At 47.5% G+C, this 27275-nt stretch overlaps 2 protein-coding genes across 3 annotated transcripts in view; both read left to right on the top strand.

Moving 5' to 3' along the window:
• Positions 1–1587: 1587 nt before the first annotated feature.
• RPLP0 (ribosomal protein lateral stalk subunit P0) lies at positions 1588–5637 on the top strand. The gene is made up of 8 exons (XM_039252816.1): positions 1588–1639; positions 1919–2020; positions 2974–3149; positions 3261–3348; positions 3463–3609; positions 3718–3903; positions 4741–4881; positions 5407–5637. The coding sequence occupies exons 2-8, from the start codon at positions 1967–1969 to the stop codon at positions 5566–5568; spliced, it is 954 nt and encodes a 317-aa protein (XP_039108747.1). The 5' UTR covers positions 1588–1639; positions 1919–1966; the 3' UTR covers positions 5569–5637.
• A 1600-nt stretch (positions 5638–7237) lies between these two features.
• Positions 7238–27275, top strand: part of GCN1 (GCN1 activator of EIF2AK4) — a 59889-nt gene continuing 39851 nt past the window's right edge. For both annotated transcript variants that reach the window (XR_005528333.1, XM_039231553.1), the window contains exons 1-15: positions 7238–7264; positions 12519–12621; positions 16570–16633; positions 17142–17273; positions 17779–17887; positions 21033–21131; positions 21220–21354; positions 22221–22289; positions 22412–22520; positions 22981–23055; positions 23697–23825; positions 24353–24403; positions 24688–24786; positions 25006–25179; positions 26724–26876. Coding sequence is in view for 1 of the 2 variants with exons in the window: in XM_039231553.1 (XP_039087484.1) it covers positions 7247–7264; positions 12519–12621; positions 16570–16633; positions 17142–17273; positions 17779–17887; positions 21033–21131; positions 21220–21354; positions 22221–22289; positions 22412–22520; positions 22981–23055; positions 23697–23825; positions 24353–24403; positions 24688–24786; positions 25006–25179; positions 26724–26876 (1519 nt within the window). In the remaining variant the exon portion in view is untranslated. The remainder of the gene's footprint in view (positions 7265–12518; positions 12622–16569; positions 16634–17141; positions 17274–17778; positions 17888–21032; positions 21132–21219; positions 21355–22220; positions 22290–22411; positions 22521–22980; positions 23056–23696; positions 23826–24352; positions 24404–24687; positions 24787–25005; positions 25180–26723; positions 26877–27275) is intronic.

Here is a 27275-nt window from a genome sequence, read left to right as displayed (position 1 = left end):
ATGGGAGCTTGGCAGTAATTGACTCCAACAGTTTTCTAAACAGCTGGTTATCAGAGGCACTAGGAAGCTTTGAAACAAAAATACATAAATTTCTAACTTGGCCATGTGAAAAGGGTGAAGACAGAAACATGCCTTCTGCCCTAGGATCTAAGCTCAATCATTAAAAAAATTATGGATATAGTATAAGTATTCAAAGAAGTGTTGACAGCACCAGGGTGGCTCAGTCGGTTGAGGGTCCAACTCCTGATTTTGGCTCAAGTTGTGATTATGGGTTCGAGCCCAGCATCAGGCTCTGTGCTGAGCCTGGAGCCTGCTTAAAATTCTCTTTCTCCTCCCCTGTCCTTCGCCTGTGTGCTCTCTCTCTCTCTCAAAATAAATAAATAAGTGTTCAAATAAGTGTCAAATGAGTGTATAAGAAAATAAATTAGTATTTAGTGACTTCCTCCTACATTCCAGGGACTGTGTTAAGTCTTAACACGTATCTCATTTAATTCTCATAGCAACTATCTAGAATATGGATACTTGATTATCCCAATTTTACAGCTAAGAAAAAGGAAACAGAGGGTCAGCAAGGTGAAATCAGTTCTTAAGATGACATAGCAAGTGGTAGAAGAAGGATATGGATCCAGGTCTTCTGACTGCACAGCTTGTATTCATTCATTCAACAAATATTTATTATATGTTTCCTATGTGCCAGGCATAAGACAAATGTCTCTGCTTTGTGGAGGCAGCATTCTTGCAGGGAGAGACAGACAACTAACAATGTAATAAGTTATATACTGTGTTATAAAGTATAAGTGCTAAAAAAAAAAAAGGTATAAGTGTTACAAAAAAAAAAAAAAAAGGAACAGAGGGAGTAGGGGGTGGTGGTAGTGGATGTTTGGGGTAATTTTAGATGGGGTGACCAGGGCAGGACTCCTTAAGTGCATGATACTTGAGTCAGAACTTGATGGAGTTGAGTTACTTCCGTGGATGCCAGCAAGAAGCCTTCTAAGAAGAGGGAATAGCTAGTGCAAGCCTCCTAGAGTGGGAGCATGCTCTGGAAAAACAGGGAAGAGCATCGTCTGGCTGGAAGCGAATGAAGTCAGTAGGAAAAGAACATGCGGAACCTTGTAGGCAGTTTTAGGCTTTTACTCTGAGGGAAATGGGAAGCTTTGGAGGGATGTTGAGCAGATGAGAAATGATCTAACTTAGGTTTTCAAAGATTCCTCTTTTTTGGTAGGGGGAAGAGCAAACTGTAGACAAGAGATGATGCTGTTTCTAAAGCATATTCAATTATTTCTCAGCGCCACATGGTACTCTTTATAAAGTTGGCGATTTGGCCAGGTGGCCTGAGAAAACTTGAACTCCCACACTCAGCAGCTCCCGCCCAGCAGAGGGAAGCAGCTCGGCGACGGCTCCTCCAAACACCCGGCAGCGCCGTTCTTAACCGCCTTTATGTAAAGGAGGCTTTCCGTTGGCTGCAGTGGCCGCGATGTCATCCAATGCCGCGCCACGTTACTTGTGCGTCACCAGACGGGCGGCGGCACCAGCCACTAGCCGGGGACATCTCCCGCGTTTTCTGATTGGCCGCTTCGTTCACGTATAAAATGTGTGCGCCGGCGCGCGGCCCTCCTCTCTCCAGGCGTCCTCGTGAGAGGTTCGTGTGGGGCTTGGGTTAGCGCTGGCACTGGCGGCGGGAAAGACTGGGGGTGGGGGGTGGGTCTTCGTGGGATCTTGGGGATGGGTGGCGTCGTCCGGGCCTGTCCCGCCTGGGGCCTCGGAGGTGGCTTGCGCTCCTCGAGTGGTGGCGACGGTGACGGCGGCGGCAGTCCCAGGTCGGGCTGTGGCCTGTCCAGAATAGGCCTTGGGCTTGGATCCCGGAGGGCCGTGGGTCTGGGGGGTGGGGGGTTTGCCTGAACTCCCTCTCTTTCTTCAGTGACCTCGTCTTTAAACCCTGCGTGGCAATCCCTGACGCACCGCCGTGATGCCCAGGGAAGACAGGGCGACCTGGAAGTCCAACTACTTCCTTAAGATCATTGTAAGTGTGGGGTGGGTGGCGATCGCCCATTATGGGGGTTCTAATAGGGACGATCAGCTGTCATGTACTGAGCACTGCTTTGGTGCCAGCTACTAAGTGACCATTTTAGGAATATCTCACTTCCACAGTTTGCAGAGATCATCCCCACCCCCCACGCCCCCTTTTCAGAAAAACGGGTTCAGGCAGGTTAACTGGCTCCTAAGATGGCAGCATTCATATTCTGGTCTGTCTGGCTTCCAAATAGTGCTCCTCATTGCTTTGCATTTCTGTCTCCATTTTGGACCCTCTGAGGCAATGAATGACTCATAAAGTGGCAACTTGTTGCATAGTTAGGTCTTGTCAGTCAGGCAGGATACTACAAATCTTGTGAATGTGTTCTCTTGGGGTGGTCTTGAGGTGGGTCTTCCCTACCCAGAATCGCAGACCATGCTTTGTGCATTAGGCTGCCTTGTGGAGCTTAGTCTATTCTCCCGTTAGTCATGAAAGTTTACAGACATACAGAGAACTTAAAAGGATTGTCTAGGAATCACATAGCCATAATCTAGATTCTCTAAGTAACATTGTATTTGTGTTATGTCCTGTTAAAAATGTTGCAAACCTACCCTTATTTGGAATGGTTCTTTTTTTCCTCTTCTGTTGATGGAACCATTTAATGAATCAGAAACATGCCTCAGAACTAGGAAAAATTAAAAATGTTACAGTAAAAAATATTGGAGGACTGACTGTAGAAACCTAATTGTCCATGTTCATATTCTGGGTACACATTGACAAATCCGTCAGTTTTACAACTCAGGTGGCTCCTGGTAGGAGAAATTGTCCCAGTTAGTGCATCACTTCAAAGCATAGAAGGAAGGAAGGGAGATAGAAATCCTTGATTGTGGGATTTGGTTTCTCTTAGTACTTTTCCTGGTTCTTCCTGCTAAACCTCGTTTGTTTCTGGCTTGTTTTCGTAGCAACTTTTGGATGATTATCCAAAATGCTTCATTGTGGGAGCAGACAATGTGGGTTCCAAGCAGATGCAGCAGATCCGCATGTCCCTCCGCGGGAAGGCTGTCGTGCTGATGGGCAAGAACACCATGATGCGCAAGGCCATCCGAGGGCATCTGGAGAACAACCCAGCTCTGGAGAAGTCAGTTAATTGTCTGTGTATCTCTGTCTGCCCTTCTTGGTGCTCTTCTCCTATTCCCTGGAGAAGGATGGTGCCGAAAGGTGACGGTCTCCTGTAAACTTCCGTTTGCAGACTGTTACCTCACATCCGGGGGAATGTGGGCTTTGTGTTCACAAAGGAGGACCTCACAGAGATCAGGGACATGCTGCTGGCTAACAAGGTAAGAGAAGCGGGTTGGCTGAAGAGATCTTAATTTTGGCTCCTTCAAAGCAAAACTGACCACGCTTAACTTGTATTTGTGGCGGGAAGACTTCTCACTATTGTTTTTGTTCAGGTGCCAGCTGCTGCCCGTGCCGGTGCCATAGCCCCGTGTGAAGTCACTGTGCCAGCCCAGAACACTGGTCTGGGGCCCGAGAAGACCTCCTTCTTCCAGGCTTTAGGCATCACCACTAAGATCTCCAGGGGCACCATTGAGATCCTGGTGAGTGGGCGTGGCTTGCCAGAGTGGCCCTGCTAGTGGTGGGGGCGTGGTTGCTGTAGACCTGCTGGCTGTCCAGGTGTCAACTCCTAACCCTACCTTGTTCCTCAGAGTGATGTGCAGCTGATTAAGCCTGGAGACAAAGTGGGAGCCAGCGAAGCCACACTGCTGAACATGCTGAACATCTCCCCCTTCTCCTTTGGGCTGATCATCCAGCAGGTGTTTGACAATGGCAGCATCTACAACCCCGAAGTGCTTGACATCACAGAGGAGACTCTGCATTCTCGCTTCCTGGAGGTACATGCTCTCCATCTGAGACCCCTGGGACATGAATGGCTGAGAGCTTCAGCTGCGGGCTGAAGTCAGTCTTCATACTGGCTGCGTAGCTGCAACTAGCCCTGTAACCAGAGACAGATACTTTGTTTACCTCAGTTTCCTCATCTGTAGACCAGCAATAATAATATAAGGTGGCTGGAAGATTTAATGAGCTAAGGAATATAAAGCCACCTAACAGCACTGGGCATCTAGTGAGGACCATAATTCTTCTCGGGCCTGCATGCAGTAAGTCATGAGATTGTCAAAGGAGAAATGAAGAAAATGAGGACAGTGTAATGCATGTGTTGCTAGTATCCTGTTTGGGAAGGACTGACTTTTTCTGGAATTGTCATGCTTAGTTTTTGCCAGTAAAATATTTTTTAATTGATGAGTAAGGTGATACAAGATGGAATTCCTTTTTTTTGGACAAACAGAAAAATTGGAATTACACATACTGTTAACTGTTTGCTTGGAAATCTCACTAGTGGATGAAACTCGTATGTGGAATTGGCTTACCGTGTTTTTCTCCTAGAACTGAATGGTTTAACAGTTGATGTTTTCACAAAGTTTGCTTTTTAAGTAAATGCCATCATTATGGTATAGGAACTACTCATGTTGGGAATAAGGGCCAAAAGCATTTATACATTACTGGATCTGAATTGCCCTGCCAGGAGCATTTGGTGTGAGAAGTTTGAAGTGTCCTGTGTGAGACTAAGATGCTAATCTAGCAAGTCTTGTCTGCTGTTGAACTTTGCTTGGACTTCACGGTCTCTTCTGTAAGATATCTCTCCTGAAATGTAATTTTTCTCTCCTCCATAGGGTGTTCGCAATGTGGCCAGTGTAAGTCTGCAGATAGGGTACCCAACTGTTGCATCTGTGCCGCATTCTATCATCAACGGATACAAGCGGGTCCTGGCTTTGTCTGTGGAGACTGACTACACCTTCCCACTTGCTGAGAAGGTAAAAACCCACTGGGACCACAGTGGGCCTGATGGGGATAAATGGATGACAACCTGCTGAGTTGTGCTTTAACGACTGTATTTTGCAAAGCAGATTTTTTTTTTTGAGGGTGCAAGTGAGCCTGGAGCAGAGAGACAGGGAGAGACAATCCCATGAGGGGCAGAGAGAGAGAGAAAAGGGTCTCAACTGATGCAGGGCTCGAACTCCTGAAACGTGAGATGACCTAAGCCGAAGTCAGATGCTTAACTGAGTGAGCACCCAGGCACCCCGAAAGCAGATACATGGGGGCAGTTGAGGTGTGTCCTTGACTTGAGAGGTGACAGGAGACCCAGCGAAGGGCTAGTTAGTTGATGAGTAAGCTGGGCCTAAACTCACCAGGCCGTAGCCAAGCTGTCTTGCCTGATCACTTGCATGGAAGGCTTCACTGGCTTAGAAGTTATTGGCCATTGGACTAGAATTGAGGGATTGTGGGTAGTAGGGGTTGTGGATGACCATTTTGATCATGAACTTTGCCCCTTGCTTCAGGTCAAGGCCTTCTTGGCTGATCCATCTGCATTTGTGGCTGCTGCCCCCGTGGCCGCTGCCACCACCGCTGCACCTGCTGCCGCTGCAGCCCCAGCCAAGGTTGAAGCAAAGGAAGAGTCGGAGGAATCAGATGAGGATATGGGATTTGGTCTCTTTGACTAATCACCAAAAACAACCAATTCAGCCAATTTTGTGAAACAAGGAAATAAAGGCTTACTTCTCTTAAAAGTCTCTGGACACTTCCATTTTGTGCATTTTGAAGTTCACAGTGCTGTATACTAGAAACTAGAGCCATGGTAAACAGTAGAGCTTTATCTGAAGGTGACATTGTGGTATTCTCCCCTGTCCCCCAATGTGTCTCTTGTAATTAAGTGAGGTACTGCTCTCCTACCATCCACTACTACTCGGCATTAACTTTTTTTAAGGTTTTATGAAAAAAAGTTTTTTTTTAATGTTTATCTTCTGAGAGAGAGACAGCATGGGCATGGGAGGGGCAGAGAGAGGAAGACTTGAGTCCGAAGCAGGCTCCAGGCTCTGAGCTGTCGGCACAAGGCCTGATGCAGGCTTGAAACTCATCAACTGGGAGATCATGACCTGAGCTGAAGTTGGATATTTAACCAACTGAGCCAGCCCCCAGGTGCCCAGATTTTAAATAAGGTTTATTTTGAGAGAGAATCCCAAGCCCCTGACCTGGAACTCTTTTAAGTACTAAACTGTGAGATGATGGCTGAAGTCAGTTAACCAACTGAGCCACCCATGTGCCCCAAGATTTTTAGGTAATCTTTATACCCAGCTTGCGTCTCAAACTCACAACTCTTGAGATCAGGAGTGTTAACACTCTACCAACAGAGCCAGCCAAGCCCCTTAACTATTTTTATTGTACTAGAAATCTTTTTCCATGGCCATCTGGCTACTAGCTTGGGTGCCTCTGAGACACTTTGAGTAGGTGTATTGTCCGTTGAGATACTGCCAGTGTTCTTCAAACTAGGTGGCGATCCAATTCATGATGAGTTGTGTCTCAAGAGATAAAACATGGTTGCTGAAAGGGTAGGTGTTTCCTTATTACAAATCTGTATTGGTTTGTGATGCAAATTTATTTGTTATAATTGGGTTTCCCTCTAAAGTTTGAAAGCCATTGCTGATACAGGCTAATCGAGGGCCAACAATTAAACTGGGCAGGCTCCATTCACTAAACTATTAAGAACTGGCCGATCTACACGGAAAATTGAGAAAACGCCCTGTGGACCATGAGGTCCTGTTCCCACCCCGTGGCCTTTTCTTTGGCTCCCGGCCTGGAACCAGGTTCACCCTAAGCAGGCACCTCCCAGCTCCTGAATACTGCCACGGCAGCCAGATCTACTTCGTTTCCTACCTCCTCCTACGTTGTCCGCCTCTGGGTTACAGACTCAGGATACTAGGTCACTGACTTTTGCCTGGTTCGGTTCTGCCATTTAGGGAGCTCCTTTCTCTAGTGGTCTTTACCGGGTAAAGGCCCGCGTTGGGGAGTCCAGGCCTGACCTGCCAACTCGAAGGGGCGGGGCGGAGGCCGCAGGGCCGTCTCACCGCCTTACACATCCTCAAAGGCCGCGTTTCCCACGAGGCCAGGCGGAGAAGGCCCCGGGGCTGAGGAGCGGGCCTCCGGGAAAGGCCTCGACCTTCCCGGCACCGGCCCAGGCTTCCGACCCCGCTCCCCGCCCCCCCGCCAGGGCTGCAGCGGCCGCCTTCCCGCCCGGGGGCGCCAGGCCCGGCCCCAACGGGATCCTGGCCTCGCCCTGCCGCGTGGGCCCGCGCTGTGACCCGGAAGCGCTCCGGAAGCGGTTCCGGAGTCAGCGCCGGCAGGATGGCGGCGGACACGCAGGTGAGGCGGGAGGCTGCGGGGCCAACGCGGCCAGTGGCCGGGTGTGGACGGCGGCCGCCGGGCCGGACCGCCCTTGCCATTAGCCTGGGAGTACCGGGGGGCGGCGGCGGTGGAGGGCGCGGCCCCGGGGCAACCTCCGGCCGGCCCCTCGCGGCTTCTGGTCCGGGCCGGCCCGTGCGGCTCAGACCGACCCCAGGCTGGAGGAGTCCCAGGCTCCGGCCTGGGCTTCGGCAGCGGTCGTCCGGCGGGGCTCTCCCCGAGCCTGGAGTTGCAGAAGTTCACCTTTACTAGCCTTTGCTGCATTTCCCAGAGCCCTCCAGCAGTGAGCCCCGGCCAGCGCAGACTCCTTAAACTTTACATTTAGCAGACGTCTCTCGAGCACCTGCTATGTGCAGGGACTTCGAGCATAGCCTTTGGATTTATACAGATCCGAATTTGAGTCGCAGCTCGTTGATTGCTATGAGACGGCTGGACAAGTTACTTAACTCCGCCAGGTCTCAGTCTTTTCGTCTATAAAATGGGACCAAAGTAATACCTACGGTAGAGGCTTCTTGTGAGGATTCAGTGAGATAAAGTAGGGCACTTTATACGTTGGTGGTTGTTATCAGGTCCAGGGTCGAAAGTAAGGGAACTGTTACCACCTTGGAAGAGTCTTGTCACCTTTGTGTGTTATCACCTGCGGCTACCTTGTAGTTCAGGGAAGGACTTGGGGAAAACGTTTTCCTCCCTCTTAGCCTCCTTTGTAGTTATCTTCTAGAGTGAAAAAGGCAGTAATATGGGAAAAGGAAACAGATGTTTGAAGGACAGCTTGGCTTACTCGCATCTCTAGGGAGAGGAGACTAGTTGATTTTGATAGGAAGGCCCTGGGGCCAGAGAATGAGAGCTCTTACTTACCCTGAACCCTGGCAAGTTGTGTATTCAGAATCTCCTGTGCAAGGGGCTGGTAATTAGTTTCAGGTTGTGTTGTACTGAATCCTGAAAAGAAAAGCTTAGTCTGCTGGGTATTTTGGAAGAGGTTAGGGGACGCTTGCTGAATATTTAGCATTAATACTCAAGTAGAGAAACATCTCTCTAGAGCTGTGTTGTTCAGTATGGTAGCCACTAGCCATGTGGGTATTTCATGGCTAGTTATGTTCTTGAAAAGTGAATATAAAAAATTTAGTTCTTCAGTGCACATGTAGCCACATGTGGCTGGTGGCCACCGTATTGGGCAGTGCAGAAGAACAGTTTCCATCGTCACAGAAAGTTCTGTTGAACAACGCCACTTGAGAGAAACCTGTGAACTTTACAGCTGTTTTTGTCTGCTCACACCAACAAAAGACTTCTCTGAAATATCTTGGTGTGCACCTCTTGGGTTTTCTGATGGGGTATTTAGTGGGCAACATTCATTTTCTGATTAAGAGAAAGAAGAGCTTTGAACCTAGAAAGTTCGTTCTTGGGGTGCCTCGGTGGCTCAGTCGGTTAAGCGTCCGACTTCCGCTCAGGTCATGATCTCCTGTTCATGGGTTCGAGCTCCGCATTGGGCTCTGTGCTGACAGCCAGCTCAGAGCCTGGAGCCTGTTTCAGATTCTGTGTCTCCCTCTCTCTCTGACCCTCCCCTGCTCACACTGTCTCAGAAATAAATAAAACATTAAAAAAAATTTAAAAAAAGTTCATTTATATTTGTGAGAGAAACTATAGTGAAGAATTTAGTATTACCCCAGAAAGACAGCTGTGTGGGAATTCCAGGTAGAGAGTGGGTTGTATTTATGTGTCTATTTTTGTTGTTCCCTTAATCCTTTCTAAAATTAGTAAAAGGTTTTATTTATTAATTAAATATTTACTTATTTTTGAGAGAGTGTGAGGGGTGGGGCGGAGAAAGAGAGGGTCAGAGGACTCAAAGCGGGCTCTGCACCGATAGCAGTGAGCCTGATGCGGGGTTTGAAGTCACAAACCGTGAGATCATGACTTGAGCCGGAGTTGGATGCTCAACCGACTGAGCCGCCCAGGTGCCCCTTAAACTATTAAAAGGTTTTATTTTTATTTATTTATTTTTTTAAACAGAAAGCATAGTTTTTTTTTTTTTTTTAAAGATTTTTATTTATTTCTAGGAGAGAGAGAGAAAGACAGCGTGAGCAGGGGGAGGGTCAGAGAGAGAGGGAGTCACAGACTGAAACAGGCTCCAGGCTCTGAGCTGGCAGTCAGCACAGAGCCCGACGCGGGGCTCGAACCCACCAACCGCGAGATCATGACCTAAGCGAAAGTCGGACGCTTAACCGACTAAGCCACCCAGGCGCCCCTTAAAAGGTTTTAAAACAGTAATCCCACAAGGATTCAGAGAATGGAGAGCAGACAGCAACAGCAAACTTTTAGAAACCCGAAAGTGATGAATGGGATTTAACAAACCCAAGGAAAATGAATCCTAAGCCAACAGTTGGGAAAGCTGAGAAGCAACCTAATTCACATGGCAGAGTCTCTGACAGATGGGAGCTGGTGGTGTCATCTAACCTCTGGAGGTGAGGGTGAGCGGGAGGGGTGAAATTAGGATTGGTCGAAAGCCTTTTTCAGATGCAGTCAGATCCCCAGCTGTCCTTCTCAACCTTGGCAAAACCTGGACCTTTTTCCTCTGGAGAGTGTAAAACAGGATCACTGTAAGGACTAGAGTAAGATGTTCAATATCCAAGGAAATCATCTGCAGAGTAATTCAGGAAACTTGCCCTGAACTGGAGGGTATGTTTCTAGATCAGAAATGCTCAGCACAGTGGATGAAAATAGACTCACCACAAAGGACATTGGTGTGAAATTTTAGAACTTTGGATGCAAAGAGAGGATCCTAGAAATTTGCAGAGGAAAAAGTCCAGTCTCACACAAACATCAGAATGGCATTGGACTTTATAGCAGCACTGAAAGCTGGGGCTCAGGGAGAAATGTCTTCAGTATTCTGAGGGAAAATGATTTCAACCTAGTATTCCGTATCCAAACAAACTTAAGTGTGAAGCTAGAATGTTTTCAGATGTGCAGGGACTTCGCAAAATGGAGGGTGTGCTCCATCTAAACCCAAGAAAGTACATTTTCAGGGTGGTATACTGTATCCCAAGTATAGAGATCAACTGCCAAATTGGGGCAGGTCATCAAGTTCTGAGAGATACCTCTTCAGGAAGACTTTGGTTGACTACCTGATCTGCCCAAAGAGGAAGACAAGTGGCAAAAAGTTTGGGGTTGAATTGCCAATTAGGACAGATAAAATAAGGCAGACTGAGGTGGGGTGAGAAAGGGCATTTATTAACTCCAAGGTTAATAAAGCTGTGTAGGATAATAAACATAGTGTATTAAATGGAGGTTGAATGTAAACACAGATAAGTGAGCTGGCCAATATTATGAAACTGAGGAATTAGGCGGGGCAGGTGGGGAGGCTTTGTGGTGAGGTTGGAGAAAGAGAGCTACTATAAAAGGCAATAAAATGGAAAAATCAAATAGTAGCAGTACAGGCAAGTTACTTAGAGATTAAAAGAATAACTGCCAAAATCATGAGCCAGAATTGGTGAAACAGAATGCTCTTGGGGAGTGAAGGTGAGGGACTGGGTTTTCTAGCAGACTTCCCAGAATGCTTTGGCTTTGACCGTTTTCTTTTTTTAAGTATGGTTGACATGACTGACTGTTTAATGATCTGTATGACCATGAAAAGCAAAAGACTATTAAAACAATCACTTATGTGGAAGACAGGGTTTTGGCATGAGTTTACTCATTGCCAGTAGAATTATATCAGGCGTTTAAATATAAGGAAAACAACGTTATTTTGTTTCTCTATGTATCCTTATCTCTATGTATCCTCATCCTATGTATCTTACTAATAAGGCCTCTATGTATTTAAGACCTCTGTGTACCCTTCTGTATGTATTTTACTAGTAAGACCTGGCCTGTCACTGAAGTAACCTTAGAAGAAAAGATGAGGGCACCAGTATGACAGTTACTTGGTCTTGCTGTGGCCTTTCCTAGTGCTCATGTATCCATGGCTTGTCCATTCTATAGCTTGGAGAATATTGCTCAGGAGCAGATTTTCAGGAATATTTGCAAACCGCCCCCACCCAGTGCAGAGGATGCAGCTGTGCTAACACGGATGGTGGTTGAAAGCTAAGAACCACTGGTTAGCTGTGGCTTATAGGCCTGTCGGTTTCAGGTGTAGTTTCAAAAACGCAGGTGCTGTGGCTCTCATCCCTCCCCCCCATCTGAGCAATGGCTCCGCCTCTCGGAGTCCGCTCCTTCATCACTTGTAAAGTGGAGATACTGCCGCCTGCCTCGAAGGCTTGTTGGCAGTAGTAGCCAACCTTGTGCCAAGAGGAGCGTACATGCTGTACACAGGCTCTCTGCCTTAGCTTCTACCAGTCCTCCCAGGTAGGTTTCCACAGCTGGTAAGAGGCAGAGCTGGGATTCAGTCTCTTTACCTTCCGCCCTTCAGCCACTGTGCTTATGCTCCGCTAATGACCTGCCAGGATACTGACATTCCCCGTGTGGGAAGTTAACATGAGCTGATATAAAGGGAACACACTGGTATGCGGTGGGCACTCACTAGATTTTACATAACTGCGAAAGGATGTTTTCTGACCTGAAGATGTGGCTTTTTGCCTTGCCTCTTTTTGTCTAAATTTCTTTCTTTTTATTTTCTTAATGTTTTTTTATTTTTGAGAGAGAGAGAGCAAGCACAAGTGGGGGAGGGGCAGAGAGCGAGGGAGACACCGAATCTGAAGCAGGCTCTAGGCTTTGAGCTGTCAGCACAGCCTGACGCGGGGCTCAAACTCACAAACCATGAGATCATGACCTGAGCTGAAAGTGGGACGCCTAACTGACTGAGCCACCCAGGCGCCCCTGTCTGAATTACATAAGATATCAGTATTTACTAGTTGACTGGGTTAAAGCAGTACATGTCAACTGTGGGGGGTGTGATTTTGTCTGCCAGGAGACTGTTGACAATGTCTGGAGACCATTTGGATTGTCAACTGAGGCAGGAGGAGTGGAATGCTGTTATTGGCATTTTGAGGGTAGAGGTCAAGAACACCATTCAGAATCCTACAGCGAAGGAAGATGACCCTGCAGCAAAGAATTGTCCAGCCCCGAATGTCAGCAGGGTGGAGGTTGAGAAACCTTGGGTTAGAACTTCACTGAATTCTGTACCTGTTACTGCAGTGTGTGCGTGTGTGCGCGCAAGCGTGCACACACGCACACACACACTTTCTTTTGTAGTTTGCTGAAATTTTCTCTGTGGGCTCGGTCTTTACAGGTTTCTGAGACACTAAAGCGTTTTGCGGGGAAGGTGACGACAGCCAGTGTGAAGGAACGGAGAGAAATCCTCGGTGAACTGGGGAAATGTGTTGCTGGAAAAGGTATTTATTTTCCATCCATGTGAGCAAGAGATGATTCCATTTCAAAGTAAACTGTGTTCTCTGTTTAGAACCATGGCTGCCTTTTCTGCCTCGCAGCACCTTCAGCCTTCACTTGCCGTATTTACTTGTTGTGCTGTGCACTCAAACCTTCACTGAAACATTTGGGTTAGTGCGGAATTGATCTATATAGCTACCAAAGATTTTTTTACAGTTTTAGCCATTTTGATTGGAAATATTTCTAAAAGATACCAACAGTCGTAAGCAATTTACGAGGTGCAAAAACATTTTCTCTATGACTTGCAGGACCAATCTGTGTTCCATGGAGTCAGCAAGATGGTAACAGGTCATTGACCACTTTTTGGCTTCCCTCTGGGGGATTCACAGCATATTCCGGGAAGGTGCTTTAACTTTATTAAGCTTTCGTTAGTCCAGTGTTTCCTTGTACCTCTTTTTTCCAAAAACCAATTCAGGGTCTTGGGAACGCATTTTGGGAAATACTGAGCACATACAGTTATCCTGATTCTGGACCATAACTGAGGGTGTTCCCTGCAACCCACTGGGTGTGTGAGACAAGTTTGCCTTCATGTAACACTGTATGTTAACTATACTGAAATTAAAAAAAAAGTTTGCTTTCATTCAATAAATCCTCATTAGCTAGTAAGTTACCTTTTGTTGTGTTTTCACTGTATAGCCTTGGTTCTCAAAGTGTGGTCCCTGGACCAGCAACATCAGCATCGTGTCAGAACTTGTTTGAGATACAGATTCTCAGCTCCATCCCGGAAACTTGATTCAGAAATCGGGTGGAGGTGGGGAGCGGAGCCCAGCATCTGTGTGTTAATAATAAGCCCTCTGGGTGATTCCTGCATTCGCTGAAGTCTCAGAATCACGGCTGTGTAGAGTTGGGTCTCCCTTCCCCTCAGCTTTCACTTCTTGTTAGTGAAGAGCCTGCTTCAGCCACGTGTTCATTTGCTGCTTCTGATCTAGTGTCGCCTGGTGACTTACCCAAGCTTGTTAAAGTTGCATATAAATGAAGTATATACCTGGTTGTGAGCTTCTAAGAGATTCTCCTCTGAGTTAACACTTTAATGTATGAGTTTTATGGCACCTTCAGAAGTCTTCCTGGTCACTTTTCTCAAGAGGGTTGTAGTTAGAAAAGGCTGCCGCGTGACATGGCACCGGCTGTACAGGCCTTCCCAGCCATAGTGGCTGAGCTTCCTGCTCCGTAATTGCTGATACTGCACTTTTCCCATTTGATGGAGTAAGGCGTTTGACATGTTTGGGTGAAGTTCGTGAACTACTCAGGACCTTTGCAGGGTGATTTTACTATTATGCACCCTGGAGTTCTGCTGTTCAGGGTCAGTAATACTTGTAAGATGTTTAGTCACCTTTGATGTGCCTGCTGATGGCAAGAAGTTGCCTACTCCTCAAGAAATCATTAGTTCTCAATTTCTTGAGTCTAAGGAGGAGCCATCGGGGAGCGATAATCATTCTGTTAGGGCAGCAGATAACCAAGTGAGTTAACCGAAGGTGGGAAGAGAGATTTTCTGCCAGGCTGGGAGTTGAAGAACTTTCTCAAAGCTGTTTAGCGCTGGTCGTGGATGGTCAGCATGGCTCAACCCGTGGGGCCCCGAGGCCTCTCTCAGGCCCTCCTCAGTCCTGCCTCCATGTACTTGCACCCTGAGACTCACTGACAGAGTATCTACTGTGCCTGCTCATGCAAGTCACAGGCCTCTAGTGCAGCAATCCATGATGAAGGGCTCTGTGTTTTAGCTAAGGCTCTGCCACTTTTAGGCTGTGTGACCTGGTTCAAATTACTTGTCTGAGTCTGTTTCCTTGCTTTGAGTATGGGGATGCAGTAGTGGCTCCCTCACAGGGTTAGTGTGAGGAATAAATGAGAACATGTACGGACAGTGCTCAACACCGTGCCTGACTCTGGTAAGCACACCCAGTGTGTGGAGCTCCCAGCCACGACCTGTTTCTGGCCCTACTCATTCTTTCCCTTGGTCGCTGAAATTGCCCCAAGTCTAGGGACCAGTACAGTGTTTAGGGTCCTGGGGAGACAAGTTTCCTTCCCCTCCTCTATCTGCCCCCCCCCCCCCCCCCCATTTTGGTACCTGAAGTATGAAGTGCTGTGCCAGCACTTGGCTGTTGGTGCCTCCGTCTGAAGTCTGCCTTACACTGCAGCTTACATCGCCCGGTCATCCCCTCTCCCTTTCATCTGCATGCTTCAGTCTGGCATGCAGAAGCGGCCACGTGGTTGGTTTTTCATTACTGACCCCTGTCGTTTCAGTCAGTGTTTCTTTTTCACTCCGTTGCCTGCCTGTATTTTTTTAGTTGTGAGTTTTTATTTAAATTCCAGTTAACATACAGTGTTTATTTTCAGATGTAAAGTTTAGTGATTCATTACTTACGTACAATACCCAGTGTTCATCACGACAAGTGCCCTCCTTACTCCCTGTCACCCAATTACCCATCTCCGCCCCCCTCCCCTCTGGTAATCCTCAGTTTGTTCTCTGTAGTTAAAAGTCTCTTTCTTATGGTTTGCCTCTCTTTATTTTTTCTCCACTATCTTCATTTGTTTCATTTTTTAAATTCCACATGAGTGAAATCATGTGGTATTTGTCTTTCTCTGACCGATGTTTATCTTTTTTTTTTAAGTTTATTTATTCTGAGAGAGAAAGAGAGTGTGCACACGCGCACGAGTTGGGGAGGGACAGAGAGGGAGAGAGAGAGGGTCCCAAGTAGGCTCCGTGCTGTCAGAGCAGAGCCTGACTCTGGCCTTGATCGCACAAACCGTGAGATCAGGACCAAAGCTGAAATCAAGAGTCAGAAACTTAATTGACTGAGCCACCTGGGCGCCCCTGACAGTTCTTTATCTTAAAGTGACCTCAGTAATATAAACACCTTACAGGGATTAAATGAGTTACCGTGTGTCAGTGCTTGGAGCGGGGCCTAGCACCTTGTGAGTGTTAACTAAGTCCTGGGTATTATTACTCCTCCTCTTCTTCCTCCTCATGTGTCCTGATGGGCGTCATGCGTTCTCGCCCCTGTGCTTATGCTGCAGTTGTTCACGCCACTCAGCATTTACAGCCCTTTCTTTCCATTTTTCCGTAGCCTACGAATCTATTAGGCCAAGCTTATGTATCCTTTGGAATTCACCCTAGTTAGAACGGTTCTGTGCTTTTCTGATCCCACTGAATAATTTTGTCCTATTTTTATTTATTTATTTATTTATTTAATTTTTTAAAGTTTATTTACGTATTTTGAGAGAGAGAGCACGTGTGTGCACTTAAGGTGGGACAGGGCAAAGAGAGAGAGAGAATCCTGAGAGAGAGAGGGAGAGAGAGAGAGAGAGGAATAGAGAGAATCCTGAGAGATAGGGAGAGAATCCTGAGAGAGAGAGAGAGAGAGAGAGAGAGAGAGAGAGAGAGAATCCTAAGCAGGCTCCACACCGGCAACAACAAGCCCGATGCGGGGCTTGAACTCACGATCTGAGCCAAAGTCGGACACTTAACTGACTGAGACACTCAGGCGCCTCAAATTTTGTTCTATTTTTAAAAACTGTTTATTAGAAGATCTGTAAAGAAGAGTTCACGTATCATAAGTGAACAGACGACTGAATCTTCACAAACTTGACTCATCTGTGTAACCTAGCACCCAGGTCAGAAAGCAGAATAGTCCCAGCGCCCCAGAAGTGTCACTTGCCAACATGTTAGATATTGAGGCCACCAGCATTGTCTTAGTTTCATTCATTTAACACATTTAATGCAGCCTCTGTGTACCAGGTGTTTTCCTGGAATTCAGTTTTGCTGTTGTTTCCTCCAGGGAATTCTATCTCCAGCTTATGGGAAGTGTCCAGTGAGTAGAGATCATGTCTAATGGCTGGCTCAAGCAGGGGCTCATGAAGTAGTTTTTACTGATTAATCTGTGTGTGATCTTTGCTTTCAGATCTGCCAGAGGGAGCAGTGAAAGGGCTCTGCAAATTATTCTGCTTGACTCTGCACCGGTACAGGTGAGTCCCTGTTAAAGACCCCGTGCCTCCAGCCCTTTGCGTAGAGAGGTGGTACAGGACAGCAGTTAGAGGCTGGGCTTTGGAGCAGTGTCACCGTAGCCTCCCTGTGCCTCCGTTTTCCTCATTTGCAGAATGGAGATTGTGCTATTATTTACCTCATAGGTGATGATTAGTAAGCGTAAAGCTCCTGGAACAGTGCCTGCCATGTCATGGGTCTGGACGCCGTAAACAGTCACGCGTGTAAAAGCACTTGGCCTAGTTTGAGGTCCATAGTAAGTGGTCCATGAGTGTTGGTGTTGCCCTGACAGCTCTGATGGCTCATTTGCTCTTACTGGCTGCTTCCAGAATTACAGGAGGAGGTCGATTTCTCTAGTTGTTTCCTAATGCCATCATGTGTGATCCACTGGGATATAGTACAATCCAGTTTTCCTTGGAAAGACCAGCGCTTAACCCAGGCCGCCTTGCCCCTGCCCCAGTATTCACCTTTCCACTTGGTTCCTCCGCCTAGAGATGCAGCCTCCCGCAGGGCCCTGCAGGCTGCCATCCAGCAGTTGGCTGAGGCCCAGCCAGAAGCCACCGCTAAGAACCTTCTGCATTCTCTGCAGTCTTCAGGCATTGGCTCCAAAGCTGGTGTCCCCAGGTAAGAGATAAATGTGCGGCCTACCAGGGCTCGGCGGGGTCCTGTTCGGGAGAAGCTGGCTCAGATGACCTGCATCGAGCAGGTGTGAGCATGTCTCTCCTCTCTGAAGCTCTGGCGCCAGCAGTCGGCCTGCTGCATGGAGGGAAGAGCCAGAACGTTAGGCTCAGTGGACAGACCACTTTCCTGAGGAACAGGGTTGGGAAACCAGCAGAAGCAAGGCCATTTTGAAGGGATACCAAATGCCTATTTGAATAGGGGAAACCGTCTTTTTTTTTTTTTTTTTAAATAGTTGTTGAGTGCCAAGAGGTGGGGGTTTGGCTGCTGAGGCCTGCATTTCTTGTCCTGAGTTGTTATAGATGATTTATGAGGAAGCAGTTTCAAGTTCTCTCCAGCAGTAGGTCAAGGGAGGGTCCTGTATGCCTGGCGGGGCCTTGTGGTTAGCATTTGTCCTCGAGGTGGAGACTGCCACTCTGCACTCATCCTTTGCCTCCCCTCGGCCCTGCAGTAAGAGTAGCGGCTCTGCTGCCCTGCTGGCCCTGTCCTGGACCTGCCTCCTGGTGCGCATTGCCTTTCCCTCGAGAGCCAAGCGTCAAGGAGACATCTGGAACAAACTGGTAGGTTCCATGAGTCTTTGGAGTAGTGATGGTCAGCTCTCTGCACAGAGTTGGGACATATTTAAGCACATTCTCTGGCCAAGTGCTCTTTATTCTTGGTGCTGGTGACCAAGCACCCTGAATTGTCCCAAGTGTGTGACAGTTGTAACAATGTGGATGGACGTATGGATGGACTTGAGTGCAACATAATAACATCCATCTGTTTATCTCATATATTTGAGTGTCTCTGTCACGCATGGTGCTAGGCTCTGGGAATATGCTGGTGAGCAATTCCTGCCTTCATGGCATACATGGAAGACATGATAGGCCGGAGCAGGGAAGACAGCGAGAAAGCAAGTAAATTAGAAAATGCAGTAGTGTAAATTTTTTTTTTCCCCCGACTAATCATTCCTTACCCTGTGTTTGGATATCAGTGTTGAGCTGACTAATGGAACACAAGTCTTGCCATGTGTTTGGATCTCCTTCTGTTCTGTGTCTGCTTCTTTCAACTTCCCTGCCTTGCCTTTCAACATATCTGCTAACCAGAGATGGCCCAATGGGCCAGATTGGGAGGTTCTTTTGAATATCTAGATATGCTTAATGGAGGGCAAGAGGAATGGTCTTATGGTTCGTTGAAATGGAGCCCTAGGGGCATCTGGGTGACTCAGTTGGTTAAGCATCCAACTCTTAACTTTGGATCAGGTCATGATCTCATGGTTCATGGGTTCAGGCCCTGCATTGGGCTCTGTGTGCTAACAGCGTGGAGCCTGATTGTGATTCTCTTTCTCCCTCTCTCTCTGTCCTCCACCCCCCCCTCCCCAATTCATGCTGCTCACTCACTTGGGCGTGTTCTCTATCTCTGTCTGTCTCAAAATAGATAAACTTAAAAAAAAAAAGAAAAGGAACGTGAGGTATAGCTCTGATTCTCAGCTATGACATTTGGCCATATATGTAACCTCTGGGTCTGTTTCCCATTTCTGCAAAATGGGAAAAAGTGCCACCTACCCCATCCACCTCCATGAGTTGTCATGAAGAGGGGCTCAAGATGAGGTGTGAAAAGGCTGTGGAAAGTTACAGAGGGCTGTGCAGGTAAATGAGGAGTGGCATTAGAAAACTATAGCACCTGTCCCTGAGGAAGACTGCTAGTAAGACACATTGACGAGCTCATCCCTGGTAGCTTACCCAGCAGTCCTCTGGGGATGACTGTGGAGTGGCCATCAGTCACTGCCTGAAGGATAAGAACACTGAAACCTGACATGTAACAGATAGTGGGATTGGAGTGTGGGCTTCATTGCTACCAAAATCATCTTTATAAGATGCTTCATCATGGGCTCTGTCATTGGCTTATCTCCAGTCATTTCTTACTATCCCAGGTAGTAAGTATACTTGTGTGTTAGCGAGTGGCAGGGGTCAGCCCTGGAGTGTTCTCTTTGTGGGACAGAACATGTCAGGAGCATGAGAGCATGTTTATTTTTTCAGTGTCTCGAATCTGGGTTTTTCCTTTACTCGTTGCCAATGTCAGCTGTACACATAGATTGTAGTTCATTCCGTTTCTCTAGGAGCTGAGGTAAGAGCAGGGAACAGGAAAGAGGACCTTGCTCTCTTGAAGCTTACACTCTTGTGAAGAAGGTAGATATCACACAGGTCCGCTAAGAAATGATAAGACGAAGGTCACACAGCAGAAAGGCAGGTAGGAAGAAGGAAAGAGTGTGGTGCAGGGTGACAGTGGGAGGAGGCCTCAAAGGAGGCATCATTTGAGCAGAGACCTGAAGGGTATGAAGGAACAGATCATGCCAAGATCAGAGGTTAGAACAATTCTCAGGCAAGGGAACAGCAATATAGTTCTGAATGTGGCATCAGCAAGCTTAAGCAGTATTCTAATAAAGAAAAATTTTCAAAGTTCAACAGGTATAGAAGGCTATACCAGTTTCCCTATCTAGCTGTCTGGGTCCGTCTGTTACTAATTCCTCATGTGTGTGGGTACATCGTCTGTACACTGCTGAGCAGGGTTTCTTGCACAATAGCACACCGAACGTACTTTTTTCTTTCACCTTTTTTTTCTTTAAGCAGATTTAGAATTGTTCCAGTGTAGCATAAAAAGAGTTTCTTTTTCTATTTATTTGTTTATTTTCTAAAAATGTTTATTTATTTATTTTGGAAGGAGAGCATAAGCCAAGGAGGGACAGAAAGAGAGAGGGAGACAGAATCCAGAGCAGGCTCGATGCTGACAGCACAGAGCCTGATGTGGGGGTTGGACCCACAAACCATGATAGTCATGACCTGAGCCAAAATCAAAAGAATCTGACACTCAGCTGACTGAGCCACCCGGGTGCCCCAAGAATTTCTCATTCTTGATGACTGTTTACTGATGCTCTGAGTGGAGGTACTGCAATATATATAACTAACCTCCTGTTGGTGACCATTTTTGTTGTTTACTGTTTTTTTTATAGTAAGAGATGGAAAACAACAAAAATGACCACCAGTAGGCTGTTGAAGAACCTCTCGCATCTGTCATTTTGTGCATGTGCAGGAGTGCAGCAGACTTCTTAAGTACACCCTTTTTGTCAGGGTAGCAGTTCAGACTGCTCACCAGTGACCTTGGGCGTTTGTGGCACATAAAGTCTCTGAGGTTTTTTAGTTGAGCACCTGTTATGTGTTTCACTCCGGGTTGGACAGTAAGCTCCACAGTCTGAGATCATCCTGCTGGTCTTCTCTTCCATATCCAAACTGCCCAGCACGGTGCCTGCCCTTTAGTCAGTGTTGAGTAAGTATTTGTGGAATTAATGAAGCAAAAGTCAAGGCAGACATGAAACAGGATGTTTATCCTTTTCCTGCATGACCCTTACCCCCTTGGAATCATATATTCATCTGTGTATTTATTTAGTAGTATCTTTTTCTCTCTCTGGACTCTAAAGTGCATGAAAGCAGGGACTATGTCTCTTTCTCTGTGTGTTTTTATTGTCTGACTCCTAGGTGTGCAAATATTTATCAGTGGCATGTTCGAGTGAACAGATGTAATTCTGGGACGGGGCCGGTGTCGGGGGTGGAGGGAAGAGGATCTGGCTGGAGTTGAGCAGGCCTGATGAAGGTCTTGGGCAGTCGGTGAAGGTCACGGGACCCCCCTCACATTTCATGTCCTGACTCGAACCTGTCCCGGTCCTGACAGGTGGAGGTGCAGTGCCTGCTCCTGCTGGAGGTGCTGGGTGGCTCCCACAGGCATGCCATCGATGGTGCTGTGAAGAAGCTCAGCAAGCTGTGGAAGGAGGTGACAGGAGACATAGTGGGTGGGGGGCACCGCTTCTGTGCCACCCTCCCCGCCTTGTGATCCACCTGCTTTATACTTTCCTCTTCAGAACCCTGGGCTGGTGGAGCAGTACCTGTCCGCCATTCTCAGCCTGGAGCCCAACCAGAGCTATGCATGCATGCTGGGGCTGCTGGTGCAGTTCTGCACGAGCCACAAGGAGATGGATGTGGTCAACCGGCACAAGGCAGGTGGACTCGCAGGAAGTGAGGAGGGGAACTTACTTCTGGGGGCCCCAGCTTCTGGCCTCCTCTGAGGCTTGTTGGTTTTCTCTTTTGAGACCCTGTCCTTTCTCCCTGATATATGAAGTTTGAGGAGCTGGGAAAGTTTGTCCTCCGGCTCTGGCTCGGGATGTATCCTGGCATCATTATTGGGATGATAATTTGCCTGTTCATGTAATGATTTAGTTTCCCACAACTGAGCAGTTGCTGGTGCCAAGCACTGGGCCAGCTGTTGGGGTTTCAGCAGTGATCCAGAGAGCTGTGTTCCCTGCCCCTGGGGAACTGAGTGTGAGGAGTCTGCCATCAGACAGATAAGTCATCTAATTATATCTGTGATAAGATCCACAAAGGAAAAGGGAAAAGGGCAGGAAGCAGTAATACTCTATATTGGGGCACCTGACAGAGGCCATGGGTCATGGGTACAGCTCTGTTGAAGAAACTTAAAGGGTGAATAGGTATTAGGAAGGTCAGGAGGTGAGGAGGGGTATTTTAGGCAGAGAAAGCCAGGCAGAGGAAGCGAGTGGGGTTGGAGAGGTGTGAGTGGTAGCCGCAGGCCAGTAGGCAGCTTGGGAGCCAGGCCAAGGTACTTTGGAGTGGATCCTAGCAGCTCTGGAAAGCCGTGGAAGGTTTTAAAATGATGAGTGGTATGATCAGTGGGCCCTCCGTATGTGATGCTGAAATTTGGCCACTGATTTGTTTTTTTTCTTATTCATGTATGTACGTATGTATTTTATTCTTTATGGATTTGTCATTTTTAGAGGCACTCCCACAAAAGGGATCTTTTAGACCAGATATTCAGAATGTTGGTCTGACCAGTCTTTGTACTCTCTAGAGTGCCCTACTGGATTTTTATATGAAGAACATCCTGATGAGCAAAGTAAAGCCTCAGAGGTATCTGTTGGTGAGTGAGAGGAAGACCTTACCTGGACAAGCTGAATCCCATTTAAATTCTGATTCAGAACTATCCTTTATTCTTGGTCTGTTTCCATGAGGTCGGGGTGCCTGACTCCTTTCTCTTTGTAGGATAACTGTGCCCCTCTACTCCGATACATGTCTCACTCGGAATTTAAGGATCTGATACTGCCCACGATACAGAAGTCCTTACTGAGAAGTCCAGAGAATGTTATTGAAAGTAGGTCACTGCCAGACAGGATGGTGGAAAGGAGCTGGGTTGCCTGACGAGCTGCATCTCTGATGCCTGGCAGCAGAAGCTGTGGGGGTGGGGTAAAGGATGTATTCAGTTTTTACCTCATCGGAACCTTGGGAGACAGAGCAGGGACCCTTTTGAGAATATGTGGAACATCATGGGCCCACTTGATAAAAGGATGTACACAAGTATATCGGCTTGAAATACTGCAAACAATTTTAGAGGTCCAAGAACCTTCTGGAAACCATTCAGGTGAAGAACCTCTGTCCTAGACAATTTGAATTTGGTGTGGAGGTGGCACTCTAAACTGTAGGGGCAAAGGTGTGACCACTCACGTGACCATATGGAGATGAAGAGTGGTTGCTTGGCGCTTTGGCTGGGGTGTGGGGCGAAGTGGGCATTTATACCTGACACAGACATGGTGCGTATTTTCTGTCTCCCTTAGCTATCTCCAGTCTGCTGGCGTCAGTGACTCTTGATCTCAGCCAGTATGCTCTGGACATTGTGAAAGGACTGGCTAGTGAGTATCCTGGTCCCTCTCTAGCACCTGAGATGGCCCTGGAGTTTTGGATGTATTATCCCAATTATTTTAGGAAAAAGGGCCGGGGCAGCTCAATCTAGAAATAAATTACATTTGGGGTACCTGGCTGGCTCAGTCAGTAGAGTGTGCAACTCCTAATCTTGGGGTTATGACTTTGATTCCCATGCTTGGTGTAGAGGTTACTTAAAATCTGGAAGGAAGGAAGGAGGGAGGGAGGGAAGAAGGGAGGAAGGAAGGAACTACATTTGCATAATTTCTTTCTTGATACTCTTTTATTTTTTTTTAATGTTTGTTTATTTTTGAGGGAGAGAGAGACAGAGAGAGAGAGAACGTGAGCAGGGGAGGAGCAGAGAGAGAGAGGGAGACACAGAATCTAAAGCAGGCTCCAGGCTCTGAGCTGTCAGCACAGAGCTGGACGTGGGGCTCGAACTCAGGAACTGTGAAATCATGACCTGAGCCGAAGTCGGAGACTTAACCCACTGAGCCACTCAGGTGCCCTGAGATTCTTTATAATGAGAACACCCAGCTAGGATGGAAGACTGAGGAACATGGAAAGACAAAGGCGAAAGCCTGGACGCTCAGCTCTTGGCACTTTCTGAGGTGCAGCTCTCTGTGTCCAGGTCAGCTGAAGTCCAACAGCCCCCGTCTGATGGATGAGGCTGTGCTGGCACTGCGGAACCTGGCTCGCCAGTGCAGCGACTCTTCCGCGACAGAAGCCCTGACCAGGCACCTGTTTGCTATTCTTGGTGGTGAGTAAGCCTTCCTGGCTGTGGGGATGGCTGAGGTGTGGGCGCTGGGACCTGCCTGTGACTCAGAGCCTGCTTATGTCAACGCCGTGTGGCCAGGAGAAGGCTCGTGTGGCCAGGAGAAGGCTCGCGGTGGAAGGCGAATGTGGGGAGTGAATAGAAACATGCACAGGGCAGTGTAGACGGGGGTGATCTCTCTCTCTCTCTTTTTTTTTTTTAAATCGTAGACATTATTATATGCATAAAGGGAAACACTAGAGGGAAATACCCCAGAATGTTCATAATGTCTTTGGGTAGTGGGCATGTGGGTGAGTTATAAATGCTTTTCTTTATATTTTTTGTTTCTCAAATTTTCTGAAAGAACCTAACTACTGTTCTATTCAGGAAATAAGTCTAATAAATGTTATAAACCCAGCTTCACAATATAAAGAACAAACTGTCTCTTGGTGTTACACACATGACCACATCAATCACCCCTATGGGAAATGTGGCAGACATGAAGTTTGAGTCTTTGCTGTCTCTCCTCTTAGGCTCGGAGGGAAAACTGACAATTGTAGCCCAGAAGATCAGCGTCCTCTCAGGTATAGTAAGGCAGGCCTGTCATTGGATCTTGACTGCTCTGATAGCCCTGGACATCCCAGCCTGGCTTCTAGCACCCTGCTGCCTGCCTGTGCAGCAGGTGGGACTCATTTGGATCCGGTGGGAAGGAGGCCTGGCTTCCCCAAAAGGCCAGTCACCTGGAGTGGGGTTGAGGGAAGAGCACTGATGGCCAGAGGAGAGGCATGGCCGCTAGGGAAGTAGGCAGTGGCAAGAAGACTCCTGTGTTTGTGGTTTTGTGCTGAGCAGGAAATCCCCTGCCTTCCAGGGATTGGGAGTGTCAGTCATCATGTGGTGTCTGGGCCTTCTAGTCAAGTCCTGAATGGGACCGTGGCTGAGCTGTTCATCCCGTTCCTCCAGCAAGAAGGTAACTGTGCAGCATGGTAAGGATGCAGTCTGGATCCCCTCTTGACTCTGTTTTTCACAGCCAGAGCTGCCTGCCCTGAATGCCTTCTGAAGGCAGACCTCCCCTGAAGTATCACCACTTCCTCCCCTTTGAGCCCTTGTTTGCTTTCGGGCGCTGGTGGCAGCGATTGGACATGGGCCTGAGATGCTGAACTGACTGGATTTCTGCTTCTTGCCCCAGTTCACGAAGGCACCTTGGTGCACGCTGTCTCTGTCCTGGCGCTCTGGTGTAACCGGTTCACCACGGAAGTGCCCAGGAAGCTCACCGAATGGTTCAAGAAAGCCTTCAGCCTTAAAACCTCCACCTCTGCAGTGAGGCATGCCTACCTGCAGTGCATGCTGGCCTGCTTCCGAGGTGAGATGCCCCCGCTGCAGGGCTGACCGAGTCTTCCGGGCATTGTCACCGTCCCCTGCTTTCCCATTCAGTCCAGCTTTCTTTGAGCCTCTGGGAGCTTCGGACTTAATCGTCCACAAAGCCTGGATCAGTGGCCAGTCTTCACAGCAGACTCTGGCTTCTTCCCCATGTCACATCTTCAAGTTACAAAGCTTTATTCAGAGAGGACCCAGGACTAGAACCTGTCACTATATTATCTGAAATGATGGGCAAGGGATTGTGAGTGGGCTGATTGAAAAAGTCCAACTTCATAGATACTTTACGTTGGACTTACTAGAAACCAAGCACTGCCCTTTCTTCAGGGCTGACAAATCTGTCATTTGGGCATGGGCATCTACCTCTCTCCCAGGCAAAGCTGGGGCATCCTTTCCAGTCTGCATAGGATCTTCATCTCCAAGGTAGAAATCTCTAGTGTTAATTTCTACTTCTTATATAGGCTTATACTTCTTTTGATTTTTTTTTTTCTTTTTAGTTTTTAGAGAGAGCGTGAGTTGGGGAGAGGCACGGGAAGGGGAATGGGAGAGAATCTTAAGCAGGCTCCCCACTCTGCAGAACCTGACACAGGGCTCAATCCTATGACTCTGAGATCATGACTTGAGCCGAAATTGGGAGTGGGCTGCTCAACCTCCTAGGTCACCCAGGCACCCCTACGGTTGTATTTCTTAAAAAAAAAAAAAAAAAAAAAAAAAAAATTTAAACTATTTGTAAAAAAAAAAAAAATTAAAACAAAAACAAAAAAACAAGCTTACACTTGTGATGAACTGTGTTTAAAGAAATGTCTAGGAGATTCCACAGAAGGGTGTCCCTTCTCTACAGGGCCTGTATTCTCTATGTCAGTTTATAGTTTTGCTGCAATGATCAATCTTGATTTTAGATTGAATTCTAGATAGAGACTTGGTTTAAACTAGTCTCTTTAGCTTCAGCTCTTTCTACTTGGTGCTTTTAAAGTACACATAATATAAAATAAGTCTTTAAAATAAACATGGTTTTGGATTCAAATCCATGATCTCATCCGAATGAAATATGTTTCATTGTAAAATGTTCTTATATACGACTTTAATAGTTAGAAAACGTTGGTTTACCTATGGCTTTAACTAATTAAGTAAGTGGGTTTAGTTCACAGGTCAGTAGATTGGTTCTGGTGTTGGAATTTGGGTCATGAGCTTCCCTGGTATGGGGGAAGAGCCCCAGAAAGAAATTGCTAGGTTTGCGATTGGCCCTGGCTCTCCTCCAACCAGCTGTATGGCCTCGGGAAACTTCCTTAACCTCTGTCTCTTTTCTTACCCTTCAAATGGATAACTGGACTGTTGGATATGTAAGGATCCTTCTAGCTCTAACTAGAAGGTGGTTGTGGTGGTTGAGTTTGCTTCTAGTTCCCCTACTTCACAGCATTTGACAAGGTTACTGAAGGGCTTTAGACAGTTCAGACCCGAGTGGATAACTCCTTGAGTCATCTTGTCGCCCGTGACAAGGTGTTTTGTTAAGTGCTGGTCCTCTCTCCACAGGAGACACACTATTGCAGGCCCTGGACTTACTGCCTTTGCTCATCCAGACGGTGGAGAAGGCAGCCTCCCAGAGCACTCAGGTTCCCACAGTCACTGAAGGGGTCGCCGCAGCCTTGCTGCTCTCGAAGCTTTCGGTGGCTGACTCACAGGCTGGTAAGGGTCTAGGCTTGTCTAGGATGGTAGCGGATGAGGGCTCATTCAGAGTCCTTGGGAGGAGTGTCTTGATGTGTAAGATTTCACAGGATCAACTTGGTCACCATAACACTGGGGCAGCCACAGGCCTCCTTGTCATCTGCAGGGATGAGCCTCAGGGTCACACTGGGAGATGGAAATACAGCCAACGACTCTTGTCACTGTCCTCCTTTGCACTTTTGCTCCAGTGCTCTGGGACAGGGCTTGTATGTAATGCCCAGACTGACTTGGGTTTAGTATAGTGGGACTTTTTGTTTGTTTGATTTTTTGAGTGTGTGAGAAAGAAAGCGTGAGCTGGGGAGGGCAGACAGAGAGGGAGACACAGAATCTGAAACAGGCCCCGGGGCGGGGGGGGGGGGG

The sequence above is a fragment of the Hyaena hyaena genome, unplaced genomic scaffold (assembly GCF_003009895.1).
Source record: "Hyaena hyaena isolate Hyena2069 unplaced genomic scaffold, ASM300989v1 scaffold_0, whole genome shotgun sequence".
NCBI lineage: Eukaryota > Metazoa > Chordata > Mammalia > Carnivora > Hyaenidae > Hyaena > Hyaena hyaena.
This window is presented reverse-complemented; position numbering and strand designations above follow the sequence as displayed.